General features: G+C 42.3%; 1 protein-coding gene across 9 annotated transcripts in view; it reads right to left on the bottom strand.

Annotated features, from left to right (window-relative positions):
* LOC137419062 (uncharacterized) overlaps nt 1-16095 on the bottom strand; it is a 65135-nt gene that overhangs the window by 14095 nt on the left and 34945 nt on the right. For 2 of the 9 annotated variants that reach the window (XM_078770629.1, XM_078770628.1), the window contains 3 exons: nt 12942-13144; nt 12692-12795; nt 4980-5114 (listed from right to left, as the gene is read on the bottom strand). In XM_078770629.1, the coding sequence (XP_078626755.1) occupies nt 4980-5114; nt 12692-12795; nt 12942-13114 (412 nt within the window). In that variant the 5' untranslated portion in view covers nt 13115-13144. Of the gene's footprint in view, nt 1-4979; nt 5115-12691; nt 12796-12941; nt 13661-16095 lie in introns of those variants that run through there. The other 7 variants (XM_078770627.1, XM_078770631.1, XM_078770634.1 and 4 more) reach the window with 7 other exon arrangements.

Genomic DNA, 16095 nt, shown 5'->3' with positions numbered 1-16095 from the left:
GATTCCATGAATCATGCTGATTATTGGGAGCAGCCTGATTGGTCTGTAGTTGCAAGGATCTGTTTTTGCACCTTTTTGTGTGAAGTGGTAATGTTGGCTGTTTTCCAAGCACACGGCAGATGACCTTGAGCAAAAGAGAGGGTGAAGAGAACAGAGAGAGGGTGTGATAGTGCGGCAGAGCAGGATTTTAGGACCCGTGGGCTGATGCTGTCTGGTCCAGTTCCTGAAACAGAGTCAAGGCTTGACAGAAACTTCATCTTGTCGTGAGAGAAGGATACAGAGTCCAGGAGCTACTGGGTATGACTGGGTAAGGTGGGTACAGAGAGAGATGGGTTTGGGACATAAGATTTTGAGGTAAACACAGAGTTGAGGCATTCAGCTTTTTCTCGTGCAGTGTCAGGTGTGTGGCCGTTTGAGGTAATGGAAGGGATGGAAGGGGAACAAACACCAGAAACAGATTTGACCAGGCGCCACCAAGATTTGGAGGAAGGAGAAAATCCTGGGGTGTGGTGGAGAGAGGGCAGTGCAGGGAGAGTGAGGAATATAGTTCTCATATACAGAGCAACTCTGCCACCAGGACAAGGTTCAGGTTTATCATACCAGAGGAGCAAGTAATCAGGGAGAGATACTGAGGAGTCAGAGACGTCTTGAAGGAGGAAGGTTTCTGTTAAGCAGATCAAGTCTGGTTTGTTAGAAGCAACCTGTATGGAGAGATCATTCAGGTCTGAGGAAATGCTGCAGCTGTTTGAGGTCCATACCATTAAATAAGAGGGAACATCAGGTACAAGAGAGGGAATGGTGGGGGAGGGTAAGTTGAGGGAGGAGAGGGGGATGTAGGGAGAGCTGTTGACAGTGTGTCAGATTGCATAAGAGCAAGGAGGGAGGGCAGGATGAGGAGAAGAACAAAAGGCTAGGTGGTGATGGGTTGAGGAATTGTGACAAAAGGAGTTGTGACAGTGTCAGGGAGGAATTAGCACCTGTATGGTTCTGATTGGCTGACAGTTTTGGCAACAACTGTGGTTCATCTAGCTCTGCGTTTCTTTACCTGGGGTATCCATACCCCTTGGGGGGTATGGGGACCAAAATCTGGGGGTATGGGACTCGTAATAAATAATAATAATAAATTGTAATAAATTCAATGAAATATCAACTTTAGATATATTATGAATATGTATTTAAATATAAATATATATATTTCAAAACAAATTATATTTGTATAATTATATTTCAAACAAATATAAATTCAATTTTCTAATAAAATTCGAATAAATCAACTATACGCCCCGGGCGTATGCAGGCGATTATAATGCATGATTGACATGACAATGAGAACATTTACGTAGCGATTAGGTCGGGTCAAAGTTCACACTGAGCCAATGTGCTGTCACATAAATGTAGGCCCTACATTACGTGAGATTGTAGGCCATTCGGACATTATGTGAAAAACCGAATTACGGCAATTACGACCTCATTCTCAATTTGATTCCGGTGAAAACATTTGCAAAACAGGTGAGTAGTAATCCTACTTATCTGAAGATATTCAAACTTTTCAAAGTATATTTAAATAAAAGTAGGGCATTCACATTCATTATAATGCAATAACATAAATGGGGTGGCCGGATATCCATGTCCGTGAAAAACACCTGGATATCCGTGTCTGTAAACACCTAGTCCGTGAAAATTGATTGAGCTGCAAAAGTTGATTGATTTGGTACACTGAAGTAGTATAGTGTGAGGAATTTCTTTATCTTCTGTACATCTCTTTCTGTTGTTTTCGGTGTTAGTGGCCAACAATTTATTTCACGTGGACGAATGTTTTATCTTCTGTGGCGTTTGTCAATTGTTTTCTTTTTATTCTTTTCCAGATTTGTTGCAAGATGTCGTCTGTCAAAAAACGGAATTGGAATGATGACTAGGTTCGCTTTAGCATCACCTGTGTGAAAGGAGGAGATGGAACTGATAAACCCCAATGCATGCTTTGCAATTTGGTAATGAGCAATGGAAATTTGAAGCCTTCAGGACTGAGAGAGCACCTCCAAAGCAAACACAGGGATCATGTTGACACCTGCATTGATGCTTTCAAGGTAAAAAGACTTCGTTATGATCAGAAAGGAACTCTTTCATCGCATGGGTTTGTTCCCACTGGGAAGCCTCTTACATAGTTTCGTACATGATTGCCAAGGAAAAGAAGCCCCACATAATCGGAGAAAGTCTTGTGAAGCCCTGTGCGTTGGAGATGGTGAAAATAGTGGTGGGGGGATGCTGTGAAGCGATTGAGTCAGGTGACCTTGTCCAACGACACTGTACACCAGATAATTGGAGACATGGAGTCAGGACATAGCAACACAAGTTGTCAGCGCGATTAAAAACAATCGTGCAAAAATTAGCATGCAACTCGTTGAATCGACTGACATTTCAAACCACTGTCAATTGCTCGTATTCGTCCGCTACGTTCATGAAATTAAACTCGAGGAAGAATTTTTATGATGCGAATGACTCGAAACAACAAATAAAGGAGCTGATGTGTTCAAGTTGATCGAACTGTTCTTTGATCGCCATGAGTTAACATGGGATTTGGTTGGGTCTATTTGCATGGATGGAGCTCTTGCTCCTGCTCTGATCAAGGAGAAAGCTCCAAATGTGTTGACCACACAGTGTTCTACATCGCGAAGACTTGGCATCCAAAACGTTGTCAAAGAAACTGAAAGTGATGGTAATAGTCGTGCAGACAGTCAAATTTATTCGTGGACGGGCATTAAATCATCGGCTATTTCAAAAATTCGGTGATGAGATTGGGGCGGAACATTGTGTTTTATTGTCCCACACAGAGGTACGTTGGCTATCTCATGGTCGTGTTTTCGCACGTGTAGTGGAACTTCGGGAAGAAATTCTCGAATTCCTCAGGCATCAACAATCCCCTCTTGCAAACAATTTGGAAGTTGAGCATTTTATTGTTAGCCTGGGATATTTGACCGATATTTTCGGTCACCTCAATGACATGAACAAGTCGGTGCAGGGAAGGGATGTGGACATTATTCAAGCCAGGGTAAAGTTAGTGGCATTCACGAAGAAATTACCTATTTGGAGTCGCCGTGTTGAAAGCGGAAACATGGTGAACTTTCCAATCCTTGGAGATGTCCTTCTTGATGGAGAAGATGAAAAGGCATTGCCTGCGGAAATACTTCAAGAAGTCAAGGACCATTTGAAAGTCCTAAGTACCAATTTTGAGGGTTACTTCTCAGATATTGATGATCTTCGCATGGAATCCCTTTAGATCCAGAACCCTTTCTCGTTTGATATTTCTACGATGAGTGACAACGATTTAGTGAAGGATGATTTGATCGAGTTCCAAGAAGATCAAAGAACGAAAGCCAATTTCAGAAAGGCTGGGCTGGATTTTAAGCAGTTTTGGTGTGAGCAGATAGCAGCTTACCCTAGCTTGGCGAAGAGGGCAATGAATGTGTTGGTTCCCTTCACAACTACGTATCTCTGTGAAACAGGTTTCTCTGCATTATTGAACCTGAAATCAAACTGGAGAAATCGACTTGATGTGGCCAATGATATGCGAGTGGCGTTGTCACGAGCTGTGCCTAGATTCCATATTCTGATTGCACGAAAACAGCAGCAACAATCTCACTAGATTAGTAAAACGGCTTGCATAAAACTTGAATGTTTTAGTTTAGTTTAGTTTAGTTTGTTTTGTTTCTTTGTTAACAAGCAAAGAAATAAATGGGGATGAAATCCTAATGATTTTCTTTCCTGTTCTGTTCCAAATTATCCATATGTAAAACTAAGCTATTGAGATATTTTGAAGTAACACTGGAACCTAATGGGACTCGGAATCAGGCGCAGATCCCCAAACTTGACCCATTTTCTGGGTAATAGGTTACCAATTTTCATCCAAAAAAATAGGCAATTAAAGTAAAATCACCCTTCAGAATGCACCACAGAGCACCTAGAAATCAAAAAACTTCTAGGGGGACATGCCCCCAGTCCACCCATGCTATGCGCACTACCTCCTGTGCTCCTTGGTCAGTCAACAGTCTGGCAAAGGGGGTATGGGGACATCGTGGGCAATCCCTTGCGGATCTTGACGGAAAAAGGTTAAGAACCAGCTTCATCCAGTTAAGAACGAAGAAAAAACAGCTTCATCTCATACTCCGAATTGATGTATCTATGAATGAAGGAAAGAGAAATGGGGAAACTATCCAATTTGACTTGCAATCCCCCTCGACATGCACGCTGGAATATATAGTATTGTGAAGTCAAAAGATTAAGGGCTGAATTTACAAAAGGTGTTTAAGAATTAGACGCGTGTAGAAACGCTCATGTGCGATGATCGAGTGTGTTTAAGGCCTTGAAGCAAGCATTGCAGGACTTGTAATTGGGAGTTAACATGGGATGGTGAATATCCTATGGATGTGTTAGGAGTGCTTGAATTAGCTCAAGAGGAGGAAGAAGAGGATAGTAATAGGGCAGTTCACCGACGTGCATTGAGAATCTTCGAAGATAGATGCAATCCTCTGAAGAAATATGGCAATATTTAATTTGTCCAGCGTTAGACTCTCAAATGAATCATTTTGGTCACTGCTGAATCTTGTGTAAGATCACCTGGATCAACCTACAATGAGGAGCAATGTGCTGAACCCCCTTCGACAATTGTCTGTGACGCTGGAATTCTATGCAAGTGCATCATTTAAATTGGATGTTTGAGATATAACAGGCCAATCAGATGTTTTGACACGTACAACTAATTGGCTGTTTCTCTCCCAACACAAATTGCGATCTGGACAGGTGGATTAGCTGTGGGTGTACAACGATATTTTTGACAGTGTTTAAGGTGTTTACGAATATGCAATGGGAGAAAACACATAAAACATGCAATAAAGGGAGTGGGAGATGAGAGGGTTCGCAAGATGCTCACCAAGTGCTGTTCATAAATTCAGCCCTGAATGGTAATTTTGTAGGTTTCTACTCACCAGTTGCAGAACAGGCAGCACTGCCATTTGTCAAAGAAACATCTGACTCTTCATTTACAGAAGAACATCTCAAAGCTTCTGAAACAGAAGAATCGTTGTTTTGTGTGCATTCCACATTCACAGGACAGACATCGCCTGCAAACAATTCAGTGTCAGTATTTTGCAGGACACAAAGTTTAAAACTTCCAAATATAAATCGGGTCAATGAGACATTTATTCAGACGAGGAAAAGGATTATCTGAATATCAACAGAATCAGTACACCGTAACAGGACATTTGGTCCACGTCTTTACTGCAACCTTATCCCAGCACATTTGTCAAAACAAGACATTGCTAATTAGACAGCTAGCTCCAAACCTTACAGAGAAGCTACTTCTTACAAGTAAGAGCAACACATAAAACAAAGCCATAAACAGAAAACACATAAAACATGCAATAAAGGGAGTGGGAGACAAGAGGGGGAGAGAGAGGGAAACACAACAACGGTTGAGAACAGGTACAGTGGTAGATCTGTGGAAGGGAGAGGGGTGGGAGGGGTGGGAGGGGTGGGAAACGGTATAAAACAAATGGACACGACTTGGACTTTCAGGAAAGAAAAATGGAATTTGAAAAAGGTGGATTTGGGTTGTTTTAACGGGGGTAGAAAAGATCATGGTTTTGGATGGAGGAAGATAAGAGATGGTGGATAAGAGAAGATAAGAGATGGTGGATAAGAGAAGATAAGAGATGGTGGATAAGAGAAGATAAGAGATGGTGGATAAGAGAATATTAGAGATGGTCGATAAGAGAAGATAAGAGATGGTGGATAAGAGAAGAGAAGAGATGGTGGATAAGAGAAGATAAGAGATGGTGGATAATAGAATATAAGAGATGGTGGATAAGAGAAGATAAGAGATGGTGGATAAGAGAATATAAGAGATGGTGGATAAGAGAATATAAGAGATGGTGGATAAGAGAAGACAAGAGATGGTGGATAAGAGAAGATAAGAGATGGTGGTTAAGAGCAGATAAGAGATGGTGGTTAAGAGCAGATAAGAGATGGTGGATAAGAGAAGATAAGAGATGGTGGATAAGAGAAGAGAAGAGATGGTGGATAAGAGAATATAAGATCTTCAGCCCGAGAAGATCTTCAGCTTGGAGATCTCGAGACGACGTCACAAATTTTGGAAGCTCCACACGGTCTCCACGTTTTCAAAGTTAAGTCTGTTCACAATTGTATTTTGTCGTAACTGTATTTTATCTTTCGGCATGTGAACTTATAGTGTGTCCCTTGGATGTTTCTCGGTGTTTATCTCGGTGTTTATCATAAATTAATCGTTTGTTTGCCGCGCGGCGTGTGAGGCCTTGCAGCCACAGGCTCCCACCGTCGAAGTTTGTTTCTGCCTTTGCTAGTTTTGCTTGATTTTTTGATAGACTCCTTCTCCCCCAAACTTCACCGAACATCTTCTATTTGTCTAACGTTGTAACCCCCACCCCCCCCCCCCCCCCACCAAAAAACAAACAAACAAACAAAAAAACTTTTATTTCCCTTTTTCCTCGTGTGCTTTTGTCCCATCATGTGCTTTTGCCTCTGCCCACGTGCGCTGTCTCACCCCGCCCCCATTTGGCCCTTGCCTTCCACCTTTTGACATGTTCAAGTGCCTGGTGGTTGTCTCTCTTGGCTCCCTCTCCCCATTGGTATTTTTGTGAATATAAGATCATTCTTCACTGTTCTGTTTAAATATGTTTAAACTTTCCCCTGGAATGTTTTATTCAGTCGTATATTACAACACGCTGTTTTTCTTCCTATTTAAAAGGGTCCTTTCAATTTCCTCTTCAACTCATTCCATTTCAAAAAAATATTCAATCTCTTATGATTCCAAATCACTCCATGTTCTAAATTCTCATTCATTCCACCCCTCCTCCACCGTTCTTAAACAGATCGCTAACTTGAAAATCACATCAAACCCAATTTGTTACAAATGTTCATCTTTCATTAATCATCCACTTTTGAAACTTCCCCCTTGCCCCTCCCCTCCAAATCTCCCCCCTTGCCCCTCCCCTCCAAATCTCCCCCCTTGCCCCTCCCCTCCAAATCTCCCCCCTTGCCCCTCCCCTCCAAATCTCCCCCCTTGCCTCTCCCCTCCAAATCTCCCCCCTTGCCCCTCCCCTCCAAATCTCCCCCCTTGCCCCTCCCCTCCAAATCTCCCCACTTGCCCCTCCCATCCAAAACTCCCCCCTTGCCACTCCCCTCATGAACTCCCCCTTGCCCCTACCCTCCAAATCTCCCCCCTTGCCCCTCCCCTCCAAATCTCCCCCTTGCCCCTCCCCTCCAAAACTCCCCCCTTGCCCCTCCCCTCTTAAACTCCCCCCTTGCCCTTCCCCTCCAAAACTCCCCCCTTGCCCCTCCCATTCAACTCTCTCCCCCAACCCCTCCCCTTCAAATCTCCCCCCCAACCATCCGTCCCAAATTCTCCCTCCTCACACCTCCTTCTCAAAGCTGCCCCCTCCCCACTTAATCTCCCTTCTATCTCATACCTCCACCTCCCCTAACCTTCGACTTTCCTCTGCCCCCCCCCCCTCAAACAACCCCTCACTGTGCCTCATCCCATCACCATCAAACTTTTCGTCCTCCTCATCCTTCCCTTTCTTGTAACTCTTCTGTAATCTCTGACACACTATCAACTGCTCTTCCTACCTCCCCTCTCACCCTTCATCTGACCCTACCCCTCCCCTGTCCTGCACACGATGCTCCCCCTCTCTCCTCATCAATGGTATGGACCTCAAACATCCGGGGCCTTCGCTCAAACCTGATTGATCTCTCCATTCAGGTTGCTTGTGACAATCCAGACTTGATCTGCTTAACAGAAACTTTCCTCCTTCAAGATGTCTCTGATTCCTTAATATCTCTTCCTGGTTACTCCCTCCTCCGGTATGATAGACCTGAGCCTTGTCCTGGTGGTGGGGTGGCTATCTTTATCAAAAACTCTTCCTCACTCTCCCTGCACTGCCCTCTCTCCGCCCCAACCCCAGGAGTACCCCTGGCTACGGCTTCCTCTCCGCTCCCACCTTTTGTTCATATGTGTTCTGTACCATCCTCCAAACAGTGATGACTCCATTTACATTTCGCTGTCGGACAACATGGACCAACTTCTATCCACTCATCCCAACTCTCTCTTCCTCATATGTGGCGACTTCAACTGTCATCATGCCAGCTGGCTTGGTGTGGGTTCATCTCTCACCAGCCATGGCAACTCAGCAGAGGACTTCTGCGACTCATTGGGACTGACACAATCTGTCAATTTCCCGACCCGGATCTCAGTCAATGGAGTATCTTCTCTTCTGGACTTGGTTATGACTAACTTCCCTGCAAATGTCTGCTGCTCTTCTTCTGCTCCAATCAGTTCTTCTGATCATGTGCTTGTTAAAGTGGACATCTCTCTGGCCATTCTCAGAGAGCCTCCTCAGTGCCGACGAGTCTGGCATTTCACTCAGGCTGACTGGCACGGGCTGCAAGCAGCCATCAATCATCTGGACTGTTCTCCCATCTCTACTGCCTCTGACATCAATTTTTCCTGGGAATTCTTCCAAAGCAAACTGCTCTCTCTCATGCACAGATTTATCCCATCTCATCTTCAGTTGTCTTACCCTTCCTCCCGTCCATGGTACACTGAATCTTGTGGTGAGGCAGCTGCCCTGAAACAACTTGCCTTTGCCTCTTTGAAGACAAATCCAAATGAAGGCAATCTCAGTTCCTTCCACCAAGCTCGAAACAAGTGTGTGTCAACCCTCAGGAGTGCCAGGGAAGCACTATCTCTCCACACTCAAGATTGAACTCTCAAACCTGTCTACTTCCTCCAAATCCTGGTGGCGTCTTGCCAAATCCGTTTCTGGTGTTTGTTCCCCCTCCATCCCTTCTCTTTCCTCAAATGGCTACACATTTAACACCGCACGTGACAAGGCTGAATGCCTCAACTCTGTGTTTGCCTCAGAATCTTGTGTCCCAAACCAATCTCTCTCTGTTCCCACCTTTCCCAGTTGAACCCAACTGCTCCTGGACTCTGTGTCCTTCTCTCCTGACAAGGTGAAGTTTTTATCAAACCTCGACTCTGATTCTGCAACTGGACCAGACGGCATCAGCCCACGTGTCCTAAAATCCTGCTCTGCCGCTCCATCTCACATTCTCTGTGTTCTTTTCACCCTCACTTTTGCTCAAGGTCATCTGCCAGCATCTTGGAAATCAGCAAACATTACCGCTTTACACAAAAAGGTGCAAAAACAGATCCTTGCAATGACCGACCAATCAGCCTGCTTCCAATTATCAGCAAAGTCATGGAATCCATCATTGCTTTGGATATCAAATACTTCCTCTTCTCCAATGGCTTGATCTCTGATCATCAATTTGGATTCAGACCAGGACATTCTACTCTGGACATGTTGCTTCTGCTGTCTCAACAATGGATGGCGGTCCTCAATGCCAAACAGGAAATCAGAGCTGTCTCACTTGACATATCACATGCATTCGATACGGTCTGGCACCCTGCTCTGCTCACCAAACTCTCCTGCTATGGTATCCATGGAAATCTCCACTCATGGCTTGCGGACTTCCTCTCTGGTCGTAGGCAATGTGTGGCCCTCAATGGATTTCTCTCATCTCCCCTTTCTGTTCTGGCTGGAGTTCCCCAAGGTAGTGTTCTGGGCCCTGTGCTATTTCTGGTCTTCATCAATGATCTCTCTGACTCTCTGGAAAATCCTCTTTATCTCTTTGCTGATGACTCCACTATCTGCCGCTCCATTCCTCTTCCCTCAGATCGGCAGTCTACAGCCTCCTCATTCTCTGCAGACCTGGACAAAATCACAGACTGGTCAAACAAGTGGAACATGTCTTTCAATCCTGACAAATCTCACACTCTTACAATGTCTCTCCGAAAGGACCGACTGGAAAACCCTCCCATCTACTTTCTCAACAATCCTCTCCAAGAAGTTCTGTTGCTCAAGCTTTTGGGTCTCACCATCTGCCATGATCTTTCTTGGGAAAACCACATTTCCAAGCTGGCCTAAAAAGCCAGTCGCCGACTGGGCATCCTCCGTCGTGCGAAGTCCTTCCTTGGCACACCTGAGCTCCTCACCACATGCAAGGCTTTCATCCGCAGCTCAATGGAATACTGTTCCCCCCTCTGGGCTGGTGCTCCTGCCTCACACCTAGCTCGGCTTCACGCTGTTGAGGCCAAAGCTTTAAGAATCATTGAAATCTCCTGTGATGAAGTTAACTCCGAGGGCTTTTCACTCACTCACCGCAGGCAGGTTGGTGGTCTTTCTGTCTTCTACCAACTCCTCTCCGGCCTTGCTCCCCCAGCTCTCTCTGTGCTCTGTCCCCCCAATATTCCTTCAGGTCGCACAAGATCTGCCTGCAACCCTCTTATGGTTAAACTGCCAAAATCTAGGCTCTCTGCTCACCTTCACTCTTTCATTCCCCTTTTCTCCCGCCTCAGGAACAAACTCCCCCACTCCCTTCAATCCCACTCCTCCCTCCGTGTCTTAAAAACAGCTGTTCACCACCATCTCTTATCTTCCCCCATCCAAAACCTTGATCTTTTCTACCCCCGCTAATTCACCCCAGAGTCCTTGCAGGGTTCATATGTTTTATACCTCTCCCACCTCCCCCCAAGTCCTCCCGATGTCCCTGTTCTCAAATGTTGTGTTTGTGTCCTTCCCCCTCTCTCCCCCATCTTGTCTGCCACTCCCCTTGTTTTTTGTGTTTTGTGTGTCGGTTTGACTTTTTGTGTGATTAATGTTAGCTCTTTCACGAGCCTCGAGCTTGTATACAAAAAAAAAAGAGATGGCGGATGACAGAATATTAGAGATGGTGGATAAGAGAATATAAGAGATGGTGGATAAGAGAAGATAAGAGATGGTGGATAAGAGAATATAAGAGATGGTGGATAAGAGAAGATAAGAGATGGTGGATAAGAGAATATAAGAGATGGTGGATAAGCGAATATAAGAGATGGTGGATAAGAGAGGATAAGAGATGGTGGATAAGAGAAGATAAGAGATGGTGGATAAGAGAAGATAAGAGATGGTGGATAAGAGAAGATAACAGATTTTACCCAATACTGCATATCGATGGTCGATGTCCAAACTGCAGTTACTGAAATTTAGTTAATTACAACTCAAACCTCGATTTAGGTTTAAATAAACATTTCAGAATTAAATAATTATTTTCTTTTGAAGAAAGACCAAATTGTTGTTGTAAAAAAGCAATTTCCACATTGTTTGTTTTATCGACCAGTGGGTTGGAGTTTGTTTTCAAAGAAAAGTTTTTTTTTTTTCTGACGTTCACATTGTTCAACCAAATATCTCCAAGATATAAAGAATTACAGGATGAATTTCACTGTTAAAGCAAGGATAAGAGAAGGTGGGGGTACATCGTATTGGATGTGGGGGATCCCTGGATCACTCCTGGGAGATTGATCGGCTGTCTCCGTGCAACGGGCCTGGTCAACAGAACTATCCAGGGCTATACAACAACAACAGTAATAATGTTAAGCCCATCCATGGCTAAAGAGAGGAACTAAAACTACAAGAGCAAAACATGGCATGCCATCGCAAATCCCCACGCTTCACACCCAAAGCAAAGTTGAAAGAGAAAGATGGCAACAAGTTCCACCAGGAATGACCCAATATCAAATTTTGAAGGTTTCCCTTCCATTTCGCCCCGTGACGCTAAATCCTGGGGCATGAACCAGGACAGGGAGTCAACAAAAAAGGTTACATATTTCATGTGTCCCTCAATGCTGATTGTATATACAAGGTTATATTAAAAAATGTTTTTTTTAAGTGCCTCTAATTACATTTTTTGCTATTCTACATTTTGCTGTTCAATTTTTGGTCTTGTACATAGAGGGCAGGGTCCAAATTATACTGTTCTTGCACCTTACTGACATGTGGTGATCATAACAACCACGTTTGTGAATTTTGACACAATAGTTCAGGAGGAGACAACATGACTGACAGACAGAAGGATGGACAGGGCTGATTACAACGTGACTCCGATGAAGCATCTTCATATTTTTCAAAAAGGGTGAGATAACAAGGATAAGCCTTCCACGGCTAAAGAGAGGTAACAAACTACTTCCTGCATGCATATAACTTAAATGCACCATTCAACATGGAACACCGAGGTATTTAATGCAATTCCCAAAAAAGAAAAAGAAATAGGGGCAGTAGATCCCGAATTTCCAAATGCTGTGAACACACTGTGGTACATCACAGGTGATGAAAGTTGTGGTCAAGTTTCATCAAAATCGTCAATGCAGTTTCAGATAAGAGAGCAAATAACCATTTTAGGATATCATGCCCCCTTTCCAGCCCCCCACTCCCTCCTGCACACCCCCTTAAAGTCCAACTTTTTAATGCCGTGTATAAACTTCAGTTCCAACACACAAAATATAATTTAGCCAAGTTTGGTCACAATCGCATCAGCAGTTTCGGAGAAGAAGTTGCACATGTTTACGGACAGACTGACGACACGCCATCCCATAGGCTCCCCGGAACTATGCTCCAGGTGGGCTAAAATTTACCTTGTACCCTACATCAAAAATCCATTCCCATTAGACAATACAAAACGGCACTAAAAGAGATTATACAAGTTAAAGAGTACAAAAAAAAAAAAATTGCAAAATATCAAGATATTTGTTGGCATGAAATGTTGTATTAAAAAAGTTACTTACCAGACGTGGGTCTTGATCCATCATCCTGAGAGCGGAGACTGCAGACATCACTGAACCCGATTCCAGGGCAACCAGGAACATTTTCCAGCTGCACATTTTGGAATCTAACAAAGTTTTGAGAGAATCAGGAAACGTCCCGAATAACATTCTCTAAGTTGACAAAAAAATATTTCCCAACAGAGAAGAACCCGCAATTTGGACATCTTGCGGCTTCGGAAAAGAATTCATAAATTTACAGAAGTCAGCATACATCGCAAATTGTATTTTATCTTTGGAGAGGGAGAGGAGCTCGGTCTGAAATGGATCCGACTCAGTACAAGCTCGAATAACTTTCTGGTTCTCAATTCCAAGCTTATCGATCACTGCTTGGGCTGTTTCTGCTCTCAGGCCTTGGAACTTGAGCCATTCCAAGAAGCTCTCCATTTTACCGATGACCTGCCAGGGATACAATGCCTGTGTTAGGAAAGAAAAGGGTATGCATGTTATTTTCCATACTCTCTTTGGAATGTTTTGTGAGTTATTTCCATTGACAATCCAATCAATTATTATCCAATAAATGCGGCCTTTTGCATCCCGTTTGTTCACCCGCTGTGTCCCATTTTGTAAGTTTTCTTATCAATCAGCATTTAATGAATGTGGATTTTTATATACAGAGGCAAAAATATACCCAGAGTAAACTAGAGGAGACCATTCGGCCCATTATGCTGCACCACATCAACACCAGACCAATTTCATCCACCAAAATGATGCAATTTAATTGGGGAAATTAGGAGAGGAATGTGGATGAGACGATGTGGCACGACCAGGGATATCACAAGCATGTCAAATGCAAATGGAGAAATACATTAATTTTAATTATTTAAACAGAAAAAAGAGAAAAAAGCAAAAAAAAAATCAGGAGTGGGGGGGGGGGGGGGAGGGGAGGGGACAGGGGGGGAAGTTTGGGCGATGGTGGTTCTTCGATGACAAACAGACAACATCGATCACACACCAGCCCTTGACGAGACCCCCCCCCCCCCCCCCCCTGGTTGTTTGTTTTCTTGCTTTCTTGTTTGTTTGTTTGCCTGGGCGATATCTCAGCCATCCTTTGAGCTTGGAAGCTGAAATTTCGGCACATTAGTGAGCAAGTTACTTTGTCAAAAACGTTATTTTTTGTTTAATCAATTAATTGATGAGTTATTTAATTATTAGCGATTAATTAAGTATTGAAACATTTCCTTTATCTTCTGGCCATGATCTCAGGCACCTTTTGAGTTAGGAAGCTGATATTTGGACATGCCAATGACAAAGTGATTTGGCTGTAAAAGATATTTTTGATTTAATGATTAATCAATTAATTAATTAGTTATTTAACTATTAGCGATTAATTAAGTACTCATACATTTACTTTCTCTTCTAGGCATTATCTCAGGCACATTTTGAGTTAGGAAGCTGATATTTGGACATGCCAATGACCAAGTGATTTGGCTGCAAAGGCTATTATTGATTTATTGATTAATCAATTAATCGATTAATTATTTAATTATTCGATTAATGACTCAAAGATTTTTTTTTAACGTACAGATTCTGTTTCTGGTTCTCAATTCCGATGAAATATGCTGGTTTATGTGTTCTATTAGCGAATTGATTAATTTTTTGGGGATGATTATTATTTATTTATTTCCATTATTAATTATTTATTTAGTTTATTTCTCATCTGGGCAATATCTCGGGCACCTTTTGAGCTAGGAAGCTGATATTTGGACATGACAACGACCAAGTGATTTGGCTGTAAAGGGTATTTTTGATTTATTGATTAATTAATTAATCGATTAATTATTTCATTATTCGATGAATGACTTAATTAATGAATTAATTTTAAAGTTACAGATTCGGCTGAAATGGTGGTGGTTTATGTATTCCATTAGCCAATTGATGAACTATTTAATTTTTTTACGATTATTATTTATTTATTTTGATTATTAATCATTTATTTATTTTCTTTCTCATCTGGGCAACATATCAGGCACCTTTTGAGCTCGGAAGCTAATATTTGGACATCACAGTGACCAGGTGATGTGGCTATGAAGGATAGTTTTTGATTTTTTGATTAATCATTTAATCCATTAATTATTTATTAATCAATTAATTTTTTAATTTTTTTATTAATGACCTATTTAATTACATTTGTAAAAGATACATCTTTGGATGAAGCACTAGTGGTTTAGTTATGCCATTAGCCAATTGATTGAGAAAATATTTTATGATAATCTTTTATTTATTTTTATTTATGCAATTAATGAATCAATTATTGTACACCTCACCCTCCCAATGCACCCTCTATGAGCTGCACCGCGGTATTGCCGGGCTACACAGGCGCCCCGGCAATGCCGCGCTTTAGGATATTTATTTATTTGGCATGGGAGCGGTGTACTTTGAATGTATGTGTACTTGTTAAAGTACGTTTTCTAAAAATCCAGAAGTTTAGCGCAACTGAAGCAGTCTCATCCATGACCAGCATGGCCTTGTGCACTGTAACAAGCCAACGTGGAGTCACAGTTTAGAAGATGGACGTTCTATTGATAAACACAGAACACAACTTCAATCGGCCTCGTATGACATAGCCATATTAGAGTCTTCTTCACACTGAACCTGTCTCTCTTACAATCTTCCATGCCAGGTTCTCTGATGTTAAATATCGATATACATCATGGTTCTTGAAAGTATTATGAAGGTGATTTGTGTTATACAATATTCAAGTGAATAATTCAGTTTTAATTAAGGTATAAAGGGGTTTAAAGGTGTAAAGTAAGAAAAAATTCCAGGTTTTACCACCATTTTATCCAGTGGCTATTGCACCACTGTATCATTACCCTGCGCTCGCGAAGCGAAAGGCAGGGTTAAGCATTCGGGTACATACATACATATTATGTACGTACATATGTACGACATATGAACCATGATATTTCAAGAAAATGAATTTTTAAAATGCAGACACGCACGTACATGTGGACATACATGCGTGTCTGTATTGTAAAAATTCATTTTCTCGGCAACCGTTGGTCCGATTGACATGAAATTTTCACAATAGGAGAGCCTCCTCCTGAAGAATATTTTAGTGAATATTATGACGTCACAGGTCACGTGGTATGGGCACCATCTTGGAAAAACCAAAAAACTTTGCACTTCTACAGTGCATTCAGAAAGTATTCAGACCTCTTCACTTTTTTCACATTTTGTTATATTGCAGCCTTATGCTGAAATCGTTTGAATTCATTTTTTTCCCTCATCAATCTGCACTCAATACCCCCATAATGACAAAGAGAAAACAGGATTTTGGAAAGTTTTGCAAAATTAATTAAAAAGAAAAAACTGAAATATCACATTTACATAAGTATTCAGACATTTTGCTATACAACAACAAC

The sequence above is a fragment of the Myxine glutinosa genome, chromosome 1, assembly GCF_964187855.1.
Source record: "Myxine glutinosa chromosome 1, kmMyxGlut1.1, whole genome shotgun sequence".
NCBI classification, from domain to species: Eukaryota; Metazoa; Chordata; class Myxini; order Myxiniformes; family Myxinidae; genus Myxine; species Myxine glutinosa.
This window is presented reverse-complemented; position numbering and strand designations above follow the sequence as displayed.